The sequence below is a fragment of the Micrasema longulum genome, unplaced genomic scaffold (assembly GCF_059751315.1).
Source record: "Micrasema longulum isolate JH-2025_06_02 unplaced genomic scaffold, ASM5975131v1 h1tg000406l, whole genome shotgun sequence".
NCBI classification, from domain to species: Eukaryota; Metazoa; Arthropoda; class Insecta; order Trichoptera; family Brachycentridae; genus Micrasema; species Micrasema longulum.
In genome coordinates, this window is record NW_028277606.1 from 517,991 (window position 1) to 540,755 (window position 22,765).

Sequence of the window (22,765 nt, forward strand, 5' to 3'; positions counted from 1 at the left end):
ATTTATTGCGGATCTTTAATCACACTTTTTCCTTACTATTCATAATAACTTCTAGCTATTTATTTCTTTTAACTGGATTTTTGGTAATTTTAAAATAATATTATTTAAAATTCCATACATTTTTGAAAATCCTAATCCTAAATATAGTTCGCCCCGGTAGTTAAAAGAGCAGAGTGTGACATTGCCAAAATAACTCTGTATTGAAAAAAAATAAATTATGTTTTGGAACTCAACCATAAAAAAGGACCTAGGTACCAGAGACAACGGTACCTGAGACAACGCCTGACGGGTCCGCTAGTCTTATATAAAAATTAAAATGTAAGATACATTTAACGTTTGGTTGTTAAAACCACTGTTTTAATATTTTACTACTAAACGCAAGAGCGTGCATGTAATAATATGTTAATCTCTAACAGTAATTGCGTGAATGTGTAAATATACATAGAAGTAATGCAAAATGCAAATCCAGAACAATAGTCAATAATTTTCAGTCGATATAAGGTTAATGATGCAGTCAGCTGTCCTTTATAGTCGATAGCAATCTGGTAAAAGCTTCCCATTACACTTCTGCATCCGGGAAATTGCTGTTTTAAATGTACATGGAAAGTTTAACGATAAACGATGCTGTCGTAATAACTAAGTCCATTTATATCTGGTAATAATTATTGTTTTATGTAAATGGTCCTAAAACAGTCTTGTTTTATTTTAGAAGCAGCTTCTTCTGTCTTAATTATTATAACTCTTAATCCTTTAACTTCGAGAAAGACTTTTAATAGTCGGATGGTGTTACGCAAAAATGTGTTTAGCAAAACCAAAGTCAAACTGAGAAGATTGACCTTTGACATCAGGTGCATTTTTCATAAATACCATTGATAGTTTAGCTTGGCTGTTAAGTTTAATATATAATAGAGAACAATGAAATAAAAAATTAAATTTACATTTATTTTTTATGTATAAAAATTAAACAAATAATTGGATAACACATTTTTACAGAAAACCTTAAAAACCATAACCCTTTTAATAACAGTAAGGTAAAAATATTTCAAATGATGCTAATATGTATCTCATTATTTTAACCCTTATGCGTTCTCGTGGTGAATGCGTGCTTTTATTGGAAAATTATAACAGCGTCATTATTCATGGTTAAAGGTTGAATTTATGTAATCAACTTGTTGTATTTTGAGAATAACTATTTCTGCATATTTCGATGCCCACATTTTAAATTTAACTGTATAAAAAATGTGTGTTCGATAAATTGAAAGAATCCGACTATTTGCTGTAATGATAAGACACACTATCGATTTCAACAGTTATGGTAAAGACACAATTCAAATAATGTTAATAACATGATTTGAGTAGTAATGGTAAATACACTTACGTTTCGAGTAGTATCGGTATAAAGACTTATGATTTTAACAGTAATAATTAATTTTAATCATTTTAAATGAAAAGAGTAAATAAAATTAATTTGTTTTTTCTTAATTATAAATTATATCGAACGGTTTATAAATTATAAATTATAAATTATATCGTATCGGGGTTCGAACGTCAGTTGGGTCGCAGTGAGTCACATTTTGCTGGAGGATGTGATTCTATAAAATGCTGCAAACGCCCAGTTGCATTCCAACGGCAATACTAATGACTAGTCCAACTCGTTAGCGTCCACGTCGCGAACCCCGGGCAATAGGATCACACTCATAACGGTGTGATCACAGCAGATAACGAAAGAATGAAAGGCGAGATTTTGGCGCCCCAAAACCAAAACCAACCAGCTAAGGGAAGGTAACCCTGACAGAAAATCCACCAGAGAAGGCAACGGGAAACCACTCTGGTCATATTTTCCCAGGAATCACTACGGCGAGTACATCAATAAGCAGTCGTTCTGGGTGCGAAATGTAAAGTAAGCTCACGACAGATACATATGCTTTCGCTGAAGTAATCGCCAACGTTGGGGGGACCCGGCAAGGCACTAGAAGAAGAATATAAATTATATCTTGATTTTATATATCTATATTATTAAAAAAATTAAAACACTTACTATTTGAGCAGTAATTCTCGAGGCCGCATTGCGCGCACCTTGTGGGCACTTCTCGACCGCATGGACAAGCTCCATCCTTCACGCAGCACGCGCAGTCCTGACGGGAACTGTCCCAGGAGCACGAGCAGCCCGTAGTTGACTGCGTCCACAGGTCCACCTGACCTGCATCAGACATCGATACATTCAATCCGCAATTCGTATCAATTAGTGTGTTATAAGCTTACAATGTTTTGAGGAAATTCAAATGTTTGTAGACAGGCTGGATTAAATTTGGTTAATGTTTAATTTGAATTTTTTTAAATATTTGATCTCATTTATGCAATAAATTTACTCAGTCCCTATGCAGTAAAATTCAGCCTGTCGTCGAACATTTGAACATACTCAAAACAGTGTTGATTAAACTGACTGGTATAAAAGAAGTTTGGAAAATAAAAGTTTTTACAGGCGATAGGTAAAACAATTCAGCCAGATGAATCTCACCCAGCTTTCTAAAGGTTTACTTCACAAAAGTCAACAGATGAATGAGTGAAGGAAATGTAGATCTTTAAATAGAGACAAAATGATGAATGTTGCACAGTGTGGTTACTTAAATCATCCAATGAGAGGTTATAAGCCTTTTAAATGTCAAGACTTTCGTTTTCCCTTCTAAACAACGTTTTTCCTCCCTGTTTAAATGAATTCATTTTCATAAATTTACCTAACAATACAACTTAGAACAAGATATTATATCAAATATATACACGTTATTTGTCATTGATTTTATTCAAAAAGAATTTTAGGATTTCTGTTTGTGTTAAGGAAATAATTAAGATCTTTCTCCATCTTGCCCACCACATACCTAACACCGCATCTGAGAACTGAAGTCTCCGCGCCGGTGCCCAGATACAAGGAAAAATTACTCGTTGTCGACCAGGAATAGCTGCGCGACGAAGCTTTCTGTAATCTGGTGGCTTTGGCAACTTTTTTCAGAAAAAAAGTAATCCAAAAGTACAAAACATGTGCCTCGTTGGATTGAGGAAAAGAAGGAACACAATTGTTCACTGAATTTGATCCCACTCCAATTAAAAGTTATTTGAGAACTCCGTAGGTTGCTGGTAAATTTATGAATTTTCGAATCACGTAAATATTAACAGATGGCTTTTTTGAATACGTTCGCGTTGAACATGTGCTTTATCGTAAATTGAAAAGCAATTTTTTAAAATTCTAGAGCAATGGAAAGTTCAGAATATATGAGGAATCAGGAATATAACAGAGTGTAACACTTATACCAGCAATATCTACCAGAATTAATTTGTTTTATTATTTTCATTTCTGTCAAATTTTTACAGGAATAATATTTTTCTTACTTATTTCCTTATAACGTTTTACTTTATAATACTGGCTATATGCCTGATTGGGTATACTCAAAGAATTTAGAATAGTCCAGAAGGAGCGTAGAATCATATTTCAATACATCAGACTGTGTCCGAAAATCCCCCAACTTTGCTCTATTTTCGCCGCGCGCATGCGTAAAGTCACCGCGTAATATTGCCAGATTGCGAAAAATTTAATCATAACACAAAAAAATGCAATTTTTAAATTTCTCAAACATTGATTGTCACAACAGAGTAGATAAGTAGAGTAGAGTAATTTTATTAATGAACTTTGAACTTTAGAAATGAAACAAATATACTTTACATAAAACGGATATTGTGTTAAAAAAACACTTCTCCTCAAATGCATTGAGCAAATTATGTTTCGCTTTGTTGGTTTCCAAAACACATCTCGCAGAGTACTCTTTGGACTATTTGTATCCACTCCGTTTGCCTTTTTTCATCAGCAAGGAAGCTAAAATTACACTAAATCAATTAAAAACGATGTTTTTATTAATAAAAAGTAAGGTAAAAAATTTGACTACCCTGACAACACTAACAAAATGTCTATTTTGTTTTCTTTGACAATCTGACAGACGGAAAAATAATTCATTTTTTAAGTAATGCATTTGCTATTTACACATGTATTTGCTACTTACACATGAAGAGTGATCCAATCGTGTTTCTTTTTGATCCCAGCAGCATTTCTACTCTTTAAAACGGCAAAACACGGCATAGTTGAATTTAAATCGGAAGTTGCGTACTGAGCGACATTTACAAAGAAACTTATGGTCAAAACGTAAAACTACTCCTTTAAGAGTTAGTCGCCTTCTGTTTGATGCGCGTATGCAGTTTCTGGATTATTCTTGATTTTATGGGTAAGTATACTATCCGCTCAATCGAGCTGGAATAAAAATATTGTCATTATTATACTATGCACGTTATACAGTCACCTTTACCAATGACGTTAAAATAGATACATTACCCATATAAAGAAAATAGCTTTTTTTTGTATGGGTAATTGCCTTCTGGACTCTTATTATTTCATTAAAGTCCATTCCAATTAAAGTCAAAAAAGTTTTTTTATATTCAGACGTGATGTTATGCAGAAATTTGCAGTCGTGTGTGATGAAAGAATGCTTCAATTGCACTGCAAAAAACAGATACATCGTTTTATTTATAGATAAATTAGTTGCATTAAAAAAAATTTTTTTAAAGTTTTGACAGTTGCCAACTAGCATCATATCGTAGAATTAAGAATAGTCCAGAAGCCGCATATGCACATCAAACAAACGGCGACTAAACTACTCATAAATGAGAAGGTTTACGTTTTGACCCATTAGTTTCTTTGTAGACGTCGCTCAGTACGCAACTCCTGATTTGAATTCAACTATGCCGTGTTGTCCTTTTAAAGTGTAGAAATACGGCTAGGATCTTAAAGAAATATGATGGTATCACATTTCGTGTGTAATTTCGGGATAATCGTGTTGTGGTCCTGTGGCTAGTGTCTCGGACTCACGGACCGAAGGTCCGCGGTTCGAATCCCACTCTACCCCAATTCGATTCCATTTTCTAATAGTGAGCTATTTACAACTCGTTGAAAATGGCCCTCAAAATGAAATATTTGGGTAAATCATAAGAACGCAAATATTTCTTTAAAAAAAAAAAAAATTATCATACGAATGTTGAAGTAGCAAATGCAATACTTAAAAATTGAATTATTTTTCCATCTGTCAGGTTGTCGAAGAAACAAAATGAATATTTTGTTAGTGTTGCCGGGGTAGTATTTTTTTTTACCCTATTTTGCTCATCAAATGCAAGAACGAATAAAAATTAAACCTCGGATTAAACAACGCTGTGGGGGAAATTTTAACAACATTATCTTTGAAACGTTACATATTATTTAACATGATATAAAAATAACCGTTTTATGTCAAATAAAATTTGTTTTATATTTTAAGTTCAAAGTTTATAAATTCAATTACTCTTGTTAAATGACCCTCAACTTATCGACTCTGTTGTGTCAATCAATGTTTCCTCGTGCACAATAAAATTTTTGAAAAATTAACATATGGCTTTTTTTTAACCTTACATTTGTGTAATGCTTATTTCTTTTCCCATCAAGCAACATTACGCGGCGACATCACGAATGCGCGCGGCGAAAGTTTGCCACAGTGAGGGGATTATTGTACATAGTCCGATGTATTCAAATATGATCCTACGCTCCTTCTGGACTATTCTTAATTCTATGCTTCATATCTATGATAATGAGTTACACTAAAATAAAAAGGACCTATTTTCTTTCAACGAAATTATTTGAGATGTTGTTAGTATTGGAATATCGGGTCTATTTAATATACGTCATTAGTCCTGATTTTGTTAAACGAACTGTCATTTGTTAAACCCATTTAAAATATCAGGCAATTGAAAACAATTTATCAGATTTTAATATATTGGTTGGATCAGGTTACTTTAAACAGCCACTAATTCTTTGATAAATGTAATAATTCAAAATTATCACCAGGAATCGTTGAAAATGTAGTTTTTTGATGAGTTAAAACCACTATGCAATACTTTTTCAGATCAATCATTAGGGTAAAATAATTTGTGTGAGTGAAACAAATTTCGAACAGCTGAAATAATTTGAATTTTTCTTTCTAATACGCATTACAAATAATTAGTACTAAAAGTATCCGTCCTTTGTAAAAAAAATTTTGAAGTTAATAATTAAATTCATGTTATGATAAAAAACAGCATATAGAATACAATATTATTTCTCTTTTAAATGTGCTATGAATTTTTTCATACAAAATATTAAAGCACGAAATTCTTATTTTTCTAATTTACTAGAAATAAAGCTACACAGGTCCTTATAATTAATATAATCACTGAATCTAAGAGGCGCAGATAAATTTTTAACTTTTATACAAAATACAATTATTTGAGTATGGAATGCTGATTAAAAACAAAAGAAAATGTATTTTATATAAAAATTAAGAATTTTAAAAAATCAACACGAATAAACACATAAAGCAGGGAAATCATATTTTATAAAAAAAAAATTAAAACTGTTTTTCTAAATCGAAGACATAATGTCATTTTCAGATTTTGTTGATTGGAAGATTAATATTTAACAGAAAATAAAACGGGGGTTGCATATTTTAGGTTTGATTTTTATATTTTACAGGGTGTTCTTTAAACCCCGTTTTATCCGAAACCATGATGATCAGTATGGGCAAGAAGACATATTGGCATATTTAAAAAAATATTTAGAACGAAGAAAATTTGTAAAAAAAATATATTAAAAAGAACAAATGGTTGCTTACGCGAGGGGGACGCGGCTGCGTGGTTAACGGTGTGTCAGACTCCCCCGCCCTCCTCCTCATTTCTCTCCTGCAGAAGTTAGCAACCATTTGTTTTTTTGAATATTTTATTTTTTAAAATTGTATTCGTTTTAAAAATTTATTTTAATGTGCCAATATGTCTTCTTGCTCATACTGATCATCGTGGTTTCGGATGTGACAGGGTTTAAAGAACACCTTGTATATGGTGAGATGGTTTTAAGAGGTGGATTTGACCATAAATAAAAATTTGAAACAAACATTTGTAAGAATTTAAAGTTATTTATTTATTAAAAAGATTTACATTTCCATAATTGCTTATGGAAAACTCTTTGATTGATTAAAATAATTTTACAAGTCGGTTGTAAAAATGATATAATATTGATTCGTGAACTGTTTGCTCACGAGCTCACTGGGTTATTTATGGAGGAAGCTGGTGCATGAATAATTTGATACCAAGAAAGACTACTCAAACAAAAAGTGGAAAGTTTTGGTTCCAGTTGAACAAAGTTTGCTAAGTCAATGAGTAAAAACACAGAAAAAAATGTTTACTTCGAGTTTCCCATAAAAATGTTAAGTTGAAAGGGAAAACAAACTTTGTCAAAAGAACACAAAAGATCTGATTTTTGCTGATCTTTGATCACATCTAAAACAGAAATCAATATCAATGTCTACAGATAGTGTTTGTTTTTCACGTACTAAAAACAAATATTTTAGCACCATTTATAAAAACAATTGTGGCATATTTAAAATTTTTTTTTTTTACTTAAAATGGCTCCATTTTGGGTATCATTTTTCTTATTATTAAATCTTGTAACATTCTCACTGTGTAGAGCTGTTGCAGAAAAATGACTGGATAATATTGTTAAATGTACATGAATATTGGTTTGAACTATTTATTACCCAAAAGAACTTACGTACATTATTGCAGATAATTATTCAATTGAAGCCATTTTTGGTTCCTTATTTATTTATCCACTTTTTGTACAAACATTTTTTTGGGATCGTAATTAAAGAGACGACTGTCCACATCGGTATACTATAATTTATTCGTTTATTTATTTTATTTATTCATGCAAAATTACAATCGTGAAATGAAGCCATTTTTGGTTCCTTATTTATTTATCCACTTTTTGTACAAACATTTATTTGGGCTCGTAATTAAAGATATGAATGTTTACAAAACATCGGCATGATTTAATTTATTCGTTTAATAATTTTATTTATTCATGCGAAATTACACTCGTTAGATTCATAAACTTATTGAAAATTTTTAGGCTATGCCCGTGTTAAGCCATAATAATTAACAAGAATAAAAAATACATAATAAAATAAACTAAATTATAATAACATGTGATGCAATAGATAACAATTAATAATAGTATTGTCCAAACTTATGTTTAAGCGAACACACAATGTCTCTTGACGTACTCACACATACTTTTAAATAAATTAATTAATAAAATAACAACAATATTTTGAGTATGTCAAAGGCTGGATTGGACTTCCATATCCCTACTGAAAAATATTTTCCCTCTCTGTTGTAATAAATATAATAAAATAAAAAATATATACTTACTGCTTCCGTCGACATAAATTGGTGTCCAGGCGACCTGAGCAGTGGCTGGTCCTAGCCACGAGGAGAGCAGAAGCAGTGACAGGCAGCGCCACATCATGCTCGTTCATCCTACCTCTCCGCGTTGCGCATCGTTACTCTTCTCCCGCGACCTCCTTGCCAATCTGCGCTCCTAATACCTCATTCCACACGGCACGTCCGCAATTTACATCACGTTCGGGAAATTGATTTCACTAGAGGATTTTGTCTTTGTTTATGCTCCCCCGATAACACGATTTGTTGAGAAAAAATCTATTTCAAGAATTCAACATTTGGTTATTTAAAAAAAATATTTTTTAATATTTTTTTTTCACGGAAACTTAAACTCGTAAATTACGTTGCATCGTCAACCTGGAAAAAAATATAACTTGAATTAGTGTAAGGTTGAATGTGTTTTATTTTTATATATATATATATAGTTGAAAATGAAATATATACACAAAGATAATAATAATAACTCGTAGAATATTATAATTAAATAGCGATTTAGAAACGCTGAATAAAATATTTTAACAAACACCAACGGAAAAAGTTTTTCACCAGCTTCGTAAAGATATAATAGTACATATTGTGTTTTTGGTAAAATGATTTAATAGGAAAATAAGCTATTTTAATACTTTACTACTTGATTTACAAAATCTTTTCAGTTCGCTGACTTAGCCGGGATTTATAATTGGGAAAATTAAAAACTTCAATTAATTAAGTACATTACTTCTAGCGGTGGTCTTGGTGCTCCCAAGAGGAAATATCTTAATTAAGTTTTTTCGCAAATTTCTTATTCAGGGAGTTTAATTTGGCTTCAATTAAGATAACGTCCACAGTCGCAGTCAAAAGATTTTATCAATTTATTAAACGATGTTGATGCTTTAATCCAATGCCAATGGTTCACGAGTAATTATTCTAAGCGCTTTTATACACGTGTTTCATTTCTGTATTTTTAGCTTTCGAACGATAGCCTTAGGAAAACTTTTCCTTTTAGTTAATTAATTCTAAGAAAACATTTGAAATAATGACAAGAATCCAGATTAACGATTATTTTGGTTTTTCGGAGAGCTTTTGGAAATAATAAGCAATTTATTTGGTATACAGAAGGACAATATAAAAATAAACCGCGATGAAAACAGAAAAAATATTTTTTAACATTAAAACGTTAAAGTTTAGTAATTCGAGGAAAGATGGTCCACCGGGAGAGACGGACCGGAGCTATAATTTCTAAATTAGCCGCTAGAGCGCAAAGTGCGCAGTTCAGCGTTCGCTGGCATTGTATGTGTCTCATGAGTGTGTATTTACTGCAGAAAACACAAAAAAATGATTGAAGTAATTAGGTGAAATTGCTATCGAAACCCTTAATCATTATATTCACAGGTGTTGGGTGAACAAATTTTGTAGGTATATTGGTGTTTCTTTGTATCTCAAACCTATTAGCATGATTCGGCAGGAGTAAATAGCAATCCTAACCTCATAATTATTTATTGCGTTAGAGCAGTGGTGGTCAAACCATGGCGCATGCGCCAAACGTGGCACATTGAACGAACCCAGGTGGCGCATTGTATTTTTGTGGCCATTATTTTGAAATAGGCGCCATGACGTAAATTAATTAATTGAGTTCCGCGATTGAGGTATTCATTTTCCTCTCATAAGCAAAACAGTTCCTATTTCCATCTTTATTTTACAACCCCAAACGTGAACGTAAAAAGGTAAAAAAAGATCGAATTGTATGGCGCATCTGACCTTGTATGTGAAAAAATTGGCGCATAGTATACAAATTGCCGGCCACCACTGCGTTAGAGTGTTTGTTGTTAAGAGCTTGGTCCGTTTTTCCTCGTGTAATCGGACAGTTGGACCGGCGTTTTAAGGTAAAAATGGACCGATACGCTACTGACCAAAATTCTAGTTTAAATGTTCTGCATCTATACTGGGCAATACGGAAAACGGCATTTAGCCCAAAATGAGTTCTCTTACTTCTAAGAGTTCAATTTATATCCATAATATATATTGAACTTAATAAAAAAATATAAATACCTTTTAATATTTTTTTTTATATATGTTGTGAAATTACTTTGGTGTAAATGGGTAATTATTTTATGAGTTATTTAAATATAAATCCAAGGATTAAGACAGTTACGGTCTAAAAAAAAATCGTTGTTAAGAGATTGATTTAAAGCAGACTAAAGACTACACACTGCAAAACCTAAAATATTCAACATCTGAACAGCAAGGCATCAACTCAACACCCTCCACATCTGGACTTCAAAAAACCACCACATCAACTCCCATTTGTAAACTTCAAGATCCCTCTGCTACATTAGACCAACGAAAATTGTTATCAATGAACCTGTAAGACCAAAAGAAAATAAACTAACTCTTGTGAAAAAATTTCAGATATATTCACAAATACCGAATGTTACTAAATTAAAAAATATCAGAAAATGATAGGGGGACTAAGCAAAGATATTGACATCTCTTTTATTTTTTATTTATTTATTTAAACATACATTTCACACTTAACAAAATGGCACAAAAAAAAAACTGTCAATATTTTTATGTACTGGAAGTATGCTCAGTATATGAAGGGTCGGGGTGCCATGAAAACATTTTTTATCTGTCAGTAACGAAAATTAAGAAGGAGAGACAAATCTACAAAAGTTCAGGACTAGGAATTGGGAAAATTTAGAATAAAAATCTTTTAAAACTAAGGTTCAGAAAAAACAAAAATAAAAATAGCTCTGATACATCTGATAATGTTATTAGTCTTCACGGTTACAGTGATTTTGACCTTAAATGGTACGAAAATGAATGCGCAGAATGTGACGAGTTGTACGGAAAAATGCGACTGAAAGAAGAGTAGATTCAATGCAATATATGTGGACGCTGGTTCCACGAAAATTGTTGCCCCTTCAAAAGCATGTGTGATAGATGTGGTGACAAGTCAGTCTTAATCGAATTGCTTAGATTGTTCACATCGTCTTAGATCCATCTATCCCCCATGAGGTGGTCCATCTCATCCTCAAATGGAAGTTTTTCAAATTTATTTTACATTTTAGCTTTTCTTTTTTATGTCTATAAGTATAATAATGAATACAGTTTTGGTACTAAAATGAAATCGCTGTTTTACTTTTGATAAAAGCAAAGTTGTGGTCTTTTGAAAAAAGTTGTACAACTCTCCTAGAATTACGTATTACATTATATACAAACATAAATAATAAATCATTATGGTTTTAAATTATTCATTATGTAGGCTAGTTGCTAATGCACAATGATAAATGTTCTGTGTAATTTTTATCATTGTGCATGGATTGTGCATTGGATTTTAAATATGTTTCTTTTTTGGGTGATACCGTGTTTAATGGATTTGTTCCGACATTTCAGCTACCATTGCAGGAGCCATCTTCAGGGTAAATTGAGTGTTTTGTAGAAAAATGTGTGTGTTTAAGCACTAGTAATTTGTACCGTGTCGCAGTCGGCAATAGGCACATTTCTATTTATTTTTGTAGTATGTAGTGCTAGAAACCATGTTGAGTTTAATTTAAGCCCGTCGTCTTTGTTTATGTTATTTGGGTGTCTGTGTATTTTAATTGCCTCTTTTATTATTCGTGCACTGTAATTACTGGGTTTATGCAAAATTTTCGGTTCAAATGCAAAAAAAATGTCCGGTGTCTGTAAAGTGTTCCGCTATTGCAGATTTGTCAGGATGCCCAAGTTTACACGCTCTTTTGTGTTCGTCAATCTTTTTCTTTGCTGTGCGCCCTGTTTGTTATATGTACACTTTATCACGTCCTTGGCAACTTAGTTTATAAACAGCTTCCGTTCCCAGGGGATTCTTATTTTTTGGGTTCAATAAAGAAACATATTGATAACAGTGACCTTGAAAACCTTCGCACCTACATATTTGAGGTAGATTTTAATTCATTCTCTGAAAATGAGTAGGTAAAATAAATAAAATAAAACATAAAGAGTTTTGCCGATTTCATTCAAATTAATCTAAGTAATCAAAATACAGAAAAAAACTCATGCATACTGCGTCATTTCATAAAAATGAATCATCGGATCATTTTATGAGCTATCGAATCACATGTGAAAAAAGTCCATCAAAATCCCGTTCATCAGGCGTTAAAACTAAGCGTTCAAACTAGAAAACTCAATAAATAATTCATGGGTTTTAGTACGTTTTATCTTTTAGGCTAGCAATATCCTGTTCCAAAAAATATCTCAGGCTGAAAACAAATCAACTCGCACCGTAGGCGAACTAAAGGCCCGCTGCTTTCTTACTCCGCAAAATGTGTTCCAATGATGGATTGTATGACGTAAAAGTGTATTTCAAATAAGTATGAATAAGGAATAATACGAAACGGAAGATTGATCGCTGAAGCCTAAGAAATAAACAAATCATTTGTTGCAACATACAGCTTCCTGAAGGTTATGTGTGAATATTAATTTGTATTATTTATATTTTAAAAAATATTTCTGATTATCTTTAATTTTACCATGTATTTTTATTGTTATTTATTATGGCTTGACGCGGGCATAGCCTGAAAAGCCTTAATAAGTTCATTAATATTTAAACTAGAGTAATTTTGAATGAATTAAATAAAATGCATAAAATGAAATAAATAAAAGGAAATGAATAAAATGAATAAAATGAATAAAACGAATAAAACGAATAAAACGAATAAAACGAAAAAAACGAATACAACGAATAAAACGAGTAAAACTAATAAAATAAATAAAACGAATAAAACGAATAAAACGAATAAAACTAATAAAATAAATAAAACGAATAAAACGAATAAATCGAATAAAAAGAATAAAACGAATAAAACGAATAAAACGAAAAAAACGAAAAAAACGAATAAAACGAATAAAACGAATAAAACGAATAAAACGAATAAAACGAATTAAACGAATAAAACGAATAAAACGAATAAAACGAATAAAACGAATAAAACGAATAAAATGAGTAAAATGAAAAAAAAAATTAAAATGAATTTAAATGAAATGAATAAAATGAAATGAATAAAATGAAACGAATAAAATGAAATGAAATGAAATGTTTTCAGAATGATAAAAACTTATATAACTATCTTGTTTTAATTAAATTTACCAAATAAAATGTCAGGACAGAACGAAAATATCTAAATTATAGAATTAAGAGTCTGAATCGGGCTGTAATTCCGTAGCTACCGTTGCGGACTCACAAATAAAAAAATCGAGGTTTTAACCCCGCTCGATCCCAACAAAATGACTAATTTCTAATAGTAGGTTATCTACAACTTGTTACAAATGCCCCCCTTAATTGAAGCATATATTAAAATTGGGAGAACTCAAATATTTATTTTTCATTGAAAAATAAATAAAAAAATACACTATTTAGTGAATATTTGTCCGCCTCGTGGCATGATGGGCAGCGCGTTTGCTTACCATGAGAGAGGTCTCGAATTCGATCCCTGACATGGTTGACATAAAATATTTACTTAGAAAGGTGTTTTTTCACTGAAATAAGTCATGGTCCCAGAACTGGCAACTAAGCTGTAAAACTGATATTTTTACGTTCATGAAACAAAAATTATCAAGATACGTTGTGGTTGGTGTACAAATGCTGTGCCCTATGCACTACTGGGTATGGAAAAGGGTATGATGATACTGAAGAAAGTTGTAAAAGCTAATGGAGCTCTTACAAATACACATATTTATTACAAATAAATTTCATTAAAAGTGTACACATTTAAAAAAAGGAAAATCTGTAGTTGTAAAAGTAATACGAAACTTTAAAACCACACAACTGAACATAACTGTAAACACAACACAAAAAGAAGTCTAGTAAAGTTGTAGTTATAAAAGTAAAACAAACATAAGAAAGAAAATGAATATTTAAATAATGGAATAACCTTTATCTTGGCTGAAGGAAAACTTATTTCCAAATCCATTTGATGGTTGAAACGGCTTCAGAATCCCAAACAAAAATATTATTTTTGGTTTTAATCAAGGTTTATTATGAATTGTGATTATAAAAATCAGCTTAAACTGAATACTGTTTAAGTTAATGAGAAAAAATGGAACCATATGTATCCTATACGCATTGCCAATAAAAAGGGTAATTACCCCTTATACTACCTTAATATAATTTATTTGTTCGATAATGTTTTTTTCGTACAAATAAAAGACATAAAAATGATTTTTTTAATGTAAATAATGATTTCGGAAACGATCATCGTACCAGAAAACAATAGTAATTTTGTTATATGAATTTCAATCCAATGCATTCCGCTTCATAAATAGAACATCTAAATAACGAATGATAATCTGTTGGTTTTTTTGAATATTTATTAACTTCAAAGTGAATTCTTAAATACAAATAAAATATTCAAAAAATATTTGAGTTTGTTTGCAAAATCTTAATGAAAAGACCAATTGAATGTCCTTGTTTCTTAAGCTCACAGTTTCATGTGTGTTTACGTTAAATTTCAACGGTAATAATATGTTATTGTTGACAGGCGCCGTAGCGTAGTTGGTTGGACAAGCTAGGTTCCCGCCAGTTGTAAGAAAAAATCCAAAATTTTTATTTTCTCAATTGGTCTGGGTGTTGTGGTGTATTTTTCATTACCTCCTTCCATATCCCCTCTATCTCACCTGCTGACAAGCCTTAAAATAGAGGCTTAGCGGGTTATTTCTTTAAAAAAAAAACATAACTCTTTAATACTTATTCTAAACATTTCATTAAATAAATTTTCCCGGGGTAGGTTTTTTCTTGTCGTTTTATTGAAGCGTATATTCTTGAACTTTCTCATTCTTGTTTTTAAGAGCCAAAATCATTCACAAACGACTAGAGGCGTATATATATACATAATTGAAAAATCGGTTGGTTTTATGAAACAAATAATAATTGGTATACTAAAGTTTAAGCAATACTATATGCTTCTGAAAAATAATGAGAAATATCTATTGTTTTATTATAAAAAAGAACCGGGTAAATAAAAAAGTATTTAAACAATCCAATATTAAGAGTTAGTCTCTTTTTTGGAGGGTTACAGTGATAACATTAACAAGATGTGTAAAAGTAGATATGTAGAAAACTTTTTTAAAACATGTACTTTTTATAAAATTTATTAATACAAAAATAAAATTAAAAAAATAAATAAAATAAAACATAGTTTTCGATGTGTGTAAGAAATGTTAATTATTCAAAGTAATAAAAATACGTGATCGACAGGATAGGAATTATTCTGACTAACAAATCAGATTATCGCTGATTAATTTATTACCATTATCACACGAAATTATCATCATCATTATTTTTCCACACCTCATGGTGCATAGGGCACTGCATTGGTACACCAATTGCAACTTTTGTTACATGAAGGTAAGATGATCAGTCTCGCGCTTCAGGTACCAGTCCAGGGACTAGGAAATATTCTCGTGTAAAAACTCCCTTTTAAATATTCATCAATTAATCTAAATTAATATTATGTATCAACCATTTCGGCAATCGATCCCGAGACCTCTTGCATGGTAGACAAACGCGCTGACTATTACACCACGAGGTCGACAACAATAAAATTATCAACCGCTTAATATGAAGTTGAAAATTTACCACAAATTTAATAATGTTCATATTTTTTGCTATAATTTAAACTTTATAAGTATTGGTAAATTCAAGTAAAATTAACTTTAAAAATAATAAAACAATTACGCGTATATCCATATCATTTGAAACTTTCTAAATTATTAAAATTCGAATGTTTATTTTTTCTGTTTGGCCAAATAAGTTATATATTTGAGGTTATTTTGATAAAATAAACTGCTTCAACATAGGGAAGTAATACAGTTAGATAAGGTTCCTATCTCCGTGTGTGGCTTATAAAAAAGGATTCCAGAAACTCGACTTGACACACGGAAATTGCATTTTCAATAACCTTTTATGGAGACTTCCCGGTTTCAAGGCTTGTGGAGTTTTTCGCAATCAGGTGCGGTTCTATAGGATAATAGCTTAGGGCTGAGTCACGTACAGACAGGATATACCTGGGAGCAGACCAGGTGCCTCAAATATACACAGTCGCAAAGAGCTTTTTCGGCAGCTTTTAATAATGGCCTTATAAATTTGTGGGTAAAGTAGAAATATACTAGAAAACAACTATTATATTAACTTAGGCGGTGAACAGCTCGCAAACCTAATTTTTTTAGGCATATATTTGCCGAATTGATGAGTGTATGGAAAGTCGACGTATGACAGGGTTACGAACGATGAACTCTGACAGAGTTACGAAATAGAAAATGCAAATCTGAGGCAGTTATAATTGATAATATTAATTGAAGTATGAATGAAAGATAGCACCTAAAATCAATGAAAATATAGCAAGGATGAATAGGTACAATACATAAGACAAAGACTGAAAAAAAAATTCGTGGCATAATCAGATAATCCAAAGTCGAAGCACTCGAAAGACGCAATGGAAGATTAGACTAGATGTATAAATGTAGCAGATGTTTAAGATGTATCCCCAGATACAAACATGTCACATTATATCCTCTCAGTCTACCTATACGTGGAAATAGCATGATAAGTCGTAGAAAAACGAAGGAATTAATAGCTATTTAAAAATTCTGATTTTTTTGTAATATTCCAGTATTAAAAAAAAGCAGTTTTTTTAAAAAGAAATATTGATAATTGGATAATATCAGGGTGAAAGTTTGAATTTCGTTCTTAATTCATTTTCTAAAAGTTAAGAGAAATCGTTTTAAAAGATTTTTAATGAGATTTTTGGTACAAAATAACCAATTAAGTCATAAAATATTCCCAATTTTACCTCGGGGTGGATATTGATTATATAAACCACATTTTTAAACTTTACAGACTAAATTTAAAAATTGAGACCATCGTTTATTTTCACATAAATTCACTGTTTGAGTAATGATGAAAATACAAACTAAAGCATTGAGGATCGAAATGTGGTATAAATATTGCAATAATGTTTTGATTCAATATAAATATTCCAAAACGAGAACTAGATTTAATAGTTACTTTAAGGATTTCAGATAATATATTGGCCGGGATGGAAAACTCATTTGAGAAATAAAAATGGTAGCAATCTCATTTAACGCCATTCACTGATTTGAGTGCCAATATTGTTTTGTGATAAATTTGTGTACGGGTTTGAAAATCTTTTTTTGCAAACAGAAAAATAGGTTTATTGAAATGTTTAATTAAGAGAAACTAAAAACAAATTAACGATTCTTCAGTATTTGAAGTGCAATTTTAAATTTGACATTAAATTTGGCAAATCAAAAATCCAGTGAATAATGATATTACGGATAACACGAATTTTGGGATAAATGATAACGTCACAGTAACTTATAACATCAAAATAACACAAAAACACCTTCAGCTTAAAATACCTACTCACAATATTTTGAGTTTGTTCAAATGTTTGCAGAATATTGTGTAAATTGGACCCTTAAACTAGGCAATAGCGGTCACAACCCCTTTCAATGCCTAAACTTTCATATACCGATCTTAAAAATGATCTCCTGCATATTTTGTGTCATGTTATTCCTTCGCACTATTATATTAAAAGTCACTTACCCTAAAAATGTCAATTTTTAGTTAAATATGCCATTCGAATTATGATATTTAAAAGGCAAACGTCACCAAGGTGATTGAGTTAAAAAATAGTTATTGACTTATTAGTAACTTGGTATTATTATGTAGACATTAAAACAGACAAAATACTTCTTTTGCTGTTGATTTTCGTGATTCAAACTGTGCTAAATACTCACTTATGCCACGGCTCCACGTGTTAGCAAACAAACATGGAAACTAAGATTTATTTATTTATCTTTATGCAAATTCAAATCATTACTTCAATCAATCACATCTTTTCTAAATTATACAAATGTACTAAGTGTTATACTTGTTTTACTGTTTATACTATGATCCTCCGCCTCTGTAACTTCAATACTTTTTATTTTTAAACTCTTTATTTATTGTTGATTTGCTGCAGATCTATGGTATATTTTCTTCTTTAATTTCCTTTATTATTTCTTTATTTTTTGCTGATTTTATTTTATGTATCCATATTTTCTATACTTGTGTACAGGTGTTTTGTTTCATTTTAATTGTTTTTCAATATTATTTAATGCTTTTTCAGGCGTAAGCCGTCGAAATAAATAAATAAATAAAAAACGTTTTACAATAAAAAAAAATAAAAAAAAAATTAACCGCAACATTATAATAATAATTCTTAATATTTCTTTTCTTTCACTGACTCTTATAGATTGATTTGTCTGTGTTTTTGTGTGTTAAACGAGCAAAAGTCACATGAACAAATTTTAGCCACCTTTCCTCATTAAAAACATTCCAGATATTTTTTTATGTATTAGAAGGAAAAAGTTAAGGGGAATTAATTAAAAAAACATAAATTATGTTATGAATAATTTGAGTCTTCAAAGAAATAATTGCTCTATACAGAAAAACAGAAGTTAATAGCTTCATTCAGTTCCTAGTATCTTTTTGAAAAAAATATTTGAATTAACAATAATCAATAATACTAGTTATAAGATGTCACACAAAAATATTAAATAAACTACTAAATGTGTTGTTTTACCTTTGTTTTATAAGAACAATAACAATTTCTAAAAACTCCTGTCTTAAAAAAATACGTTGCGTTTGTAAAACGTAGAGGATTTCCGGTTTCCTTGTACATGAAATTTGTCGCTTCAACGTTTGTACATTTGTATCTCACTATTCACTTCCTGTAGCTACAATACTATATGCTATCTATAAACTATTGTGTATCTCTACACTATTCTGTATTTAGGTAGTATCTTGTTTGTATCTATATTCCATTGTTTCTCTACCCATGGGTCGCGAAGACAAGGGATTATAATAATAAAATACGTATTTGGTTTAATTTCACTTTTATTTATAATACTTTTCTCCAGGTATTGGATTTTGTGACCGACATCGTGAGACTGGTAGACACATTCTTATGCTGTGTACGATTGAAAGCAGGGGTTGTCAATCATATTTTTTTTATTACTAAACACACTGGTAAAAAATAAAGAATGTGAAATAAAATTAAATACGTATTTACTATTTAATCAATTTTAACTAAGCGATTTTACACATTACACAAAAAAATAACGTATACCCTACTCTCTAAAAAAAATACTCTAAAAAAAATCATGCTGTTAGGGATTTTGGATGTATGTATGTTTGTACCTAGAGCCTAATTATTAATTTTTAAAAAATAATTTACTTACTTATTGATTTTATTTATTTAAAAAAAACTTTAAGAACAAATAATAAGTACTTTGGACGATTTTTTGCTAAAAGCGATATCTTCCAGTCAACCAAAAAACAAACTGGTCGAAATACGAGATAAGTAAAAATGTTGCATTAAAAAAAAAAAAATATACCTATATAAAAAGATACATACATATGTTAAAATAAGAAAAAACCTAATTAATTAAAAATAACAACTGATTTCAATTGATAAGTTTTTTTTGGCAAGTTAATTGGCAAAAGTGCAGGCGTCAGTATGACCACTTTTTTGACAATGTTAAAGATTTTCGCTCAACAACTCACTACTCGTGGGGTATACCAAAAATATTTCAAGTAATTTTCTTCAATTTATTTTCAGAATTTGTTTTTCTAAACTCTATACTTATTTAAATACAGAGCTTTAAAAAATTTTTTTTTTAAAAACAATTGCAAAAACTGTAACAAAAACAATGTCCAAAATAAAAAATCACAAAAAAACATCATTATTGATCATTTGGTTCTACCTGTTGTTTCACTTTCGTTGTTTTCTCTAACTAAAAATATTTTGAAATTATTCAAATGTTAGTAGTCATAATTATGAATTTCAACCCTGAGAGAGTTATTAAGAAATACTTTTTTTAAAATTGATTTTGCATTTCGGTAAGGTTTAGAAAAAAATGATTTATGAGTAAATTGTAGAAAATTTAGTTTTATACAAAAAAGAAATGTGAAATATTTTATGCACAATGCACTAAAAATCTTAAAAAAATACACAAAAGTATTCATACTGACGCTTAGTCAAGCTTGTCAAATAAAATAAAAAACTCGAATTTTTAATTAATTCTTACGAACATACAACATATTAAAATTTCAAAATAGCATGACCCCCTTTTTTACGAACTGCCCACTGGGCTGATGCGTGTTTTATTTTTGTAACTGCGACCGCATGTTTGCTAACATTATCGCGTCCTCCAGATTGACAACCGATGGACTATTTATATTCTATAGTACGCTACATCTTTATCCCTACATCTCTCAGCCGTTCGGTATCTACTCCGAGATTCTGGCTCCCCCTCGCACGCGCATTGCGTCATAGATTACGCTACGCTAAGAAGTGATTCGGGAAGCAATTGACAAAACGCTACAGGCGTGTTGTATTTACAAACCTATAGGTAAATTATCCACGGAATTATTTACAGCACTTCGGGTTGTAAAGCTCTATTTAAAAAAGCTTTGCACACAAAAAAACTCGACGAAAGAAGACATTCGATCTGACGAATTTCTAAAAAACAAACCCGTTTATTATAATCATTTCCCTATCCGCACTCGCATAAATAATTAATGGTTATTAAAAATAATGATTGCATAAAACGACCGTAATTTTTTTTTATTATACCATATATTATTATAAACAAGCAATGAATTCATTGAGTTTGTTTCCATTTAACGTGTAATATTGTTTTTTACAATCCCCTTTTTGGATTCAATACGCATATTAAATACATAAATCAGGAAAAGGGTTGTGGAAGGAACCTGCAGGAGCCTGCAAACATAGGAACCGTTGAAAACGAGTGTTATTTCGGGAGCTAGACAAGCGAAGTAGGACCAGGAAAGTACAAGAGAGCTTATTTCACTGCCTTGTATAGCCTCTGTGCGTACAAACCAAAATATATATCTAAAAACCAAAACCTACCCACTACCCACAGAGTAACAACAAATCTAAGCAATTCTTGCTGAAACAATATAATTTTAAAATAAATATTTGAAGCAGTAACTTATTGTTAACTAATATTACTTAAACAAATATTAACTTTAAATTTGTTGTAACAGAGAGAGAAAACAATTTTGAGAAGGGAATAAGGAGTCTTGGCATTTACAGGGCTTATGACCAGTCATTGGCTGGTTTAAGTGGCCACTTTACGCACTGTGTAACACTCACCATTCTAAAATATTTAAGTTTGTAAGTGAAAATTCTTAATGGAAGTTCATTGTAATTTATCATATAAATAAAACAATCCAATTTGGATATTCCAAATTTGTGGATTAAAGTATCACTCGTGTTTTATTTATATAATAAACTCACCATTCTGCCTAAGTTTAAACATCCACATTTCCACAACTCTTCCATCTGACTTTTGTGAAGAAAAGAGCTGAAACCTTTGTCATGTGAGTGTGATTGATCCGGCTGAACCCAGTGTGTAAAGTGGTCACATAAACAAGCCAAGGACAGGTCATAAGCCCTGTAAATGCCTAGACTCCATATTCCCTTCTCAAAAATGATTTCCCTCGCTGTTGCAACAAATTAAAAAATGAACAACTTCCTAGGGAGAAAATCCATGCAGTCTGCAAGCATTTGGACATAGTCAAAATATTGTTGAACTAAGTAGCTGGTAAAAGAAGTATTAAAATAATGAAAAATGGTTTTTCAGGCGTTGCCTAGTGGGCGAATTGGTTCAGCGAGCCAAATCAGGTGAATACGGTGCATAGGGAATGACTTACAATTTCGGCCTAATAATCACGTATTTACAAGGATAAATGCGTGAGACGGTGCATATTATCGTAATGCAGAAACTAAGAGTTATCTTTTCATAAATCTGGCCTTTATCGACGGAAATTCTCCCTCGAATTCTTCAATATGCCTAAATTTTATTCCTTATTGATCGTATGGCCTGTTTGAGGAACTTCGAGTGCATAACGCCACGATAATCGAAGAAAACATTCAACATCCCTAGTTTCTAAGCAACTTTGGCTTAGTTTTTTGGGTTTTGGCTCAGTTGGCAAGCGCCTCTCCGAAGATTGTCGATTTTTTCCTACGTCATATTTATACACTCTCATCACCAGTAATGATGCGTTCAACGACGGTATTGCCTATAGAAAGCATCTCTTCAGCGACAGATTTTCGTTGATCTTTCTGAAAAAATTAAGTGAAATTCGCAGAATAGATTGACTCGTTTACATAGCTGCCACAAACAAACTACAAAATGAATAGAGCTAAAATTGATAAGTTTGTCCGTGACAGTGCTAATAATCAAATAAATAGAAAAACATTATTTTGAGCGCGGTTCCCTTGAATTACGAACTTGGGGTCATTTTTACATAACTACATACATCGATTAAAATAATTGGGTTAGACATATTATTTACCTAATCAAAATCTGAAAA

At 31.0% G+C, this 22,765-nt stretch overlaps 1 protein-coding gene across 2 annotated transcripts in view; it reads right to left on the reverse strand.

The window, feature by feature from the left end:
* Positions 1-22,765, reverse strand: part of LOC148281809 (uncharacterized) — a 376,481-nt gene that overhangs the window by 231,680 nt on the left and 122,036 nt on the right. The window contains exons 2-3 of one of the 2 annotated variants that reach the window (XM_088226083.1): positions 8,311-8,697; positions 2,039-2,200 (exon numbers count right to left, since the gene is read on the reverse strand). In XM_088226083.1, coding sequence (XP_088082209.1) covers positions 2,039-2,200; positions 8,311-8,407 — 259 coding nt within the window. In that variant the 5' untranslated portion in view covers positions 8,408-8,697. Of the gene's footprint in view, positions 1-2,038; positions 2,201-8,310; positions 8,698-22,765 lie in introns of those variants that run through there. The other variant, XM_088226082.1, reaches the window with a different exon arrangement.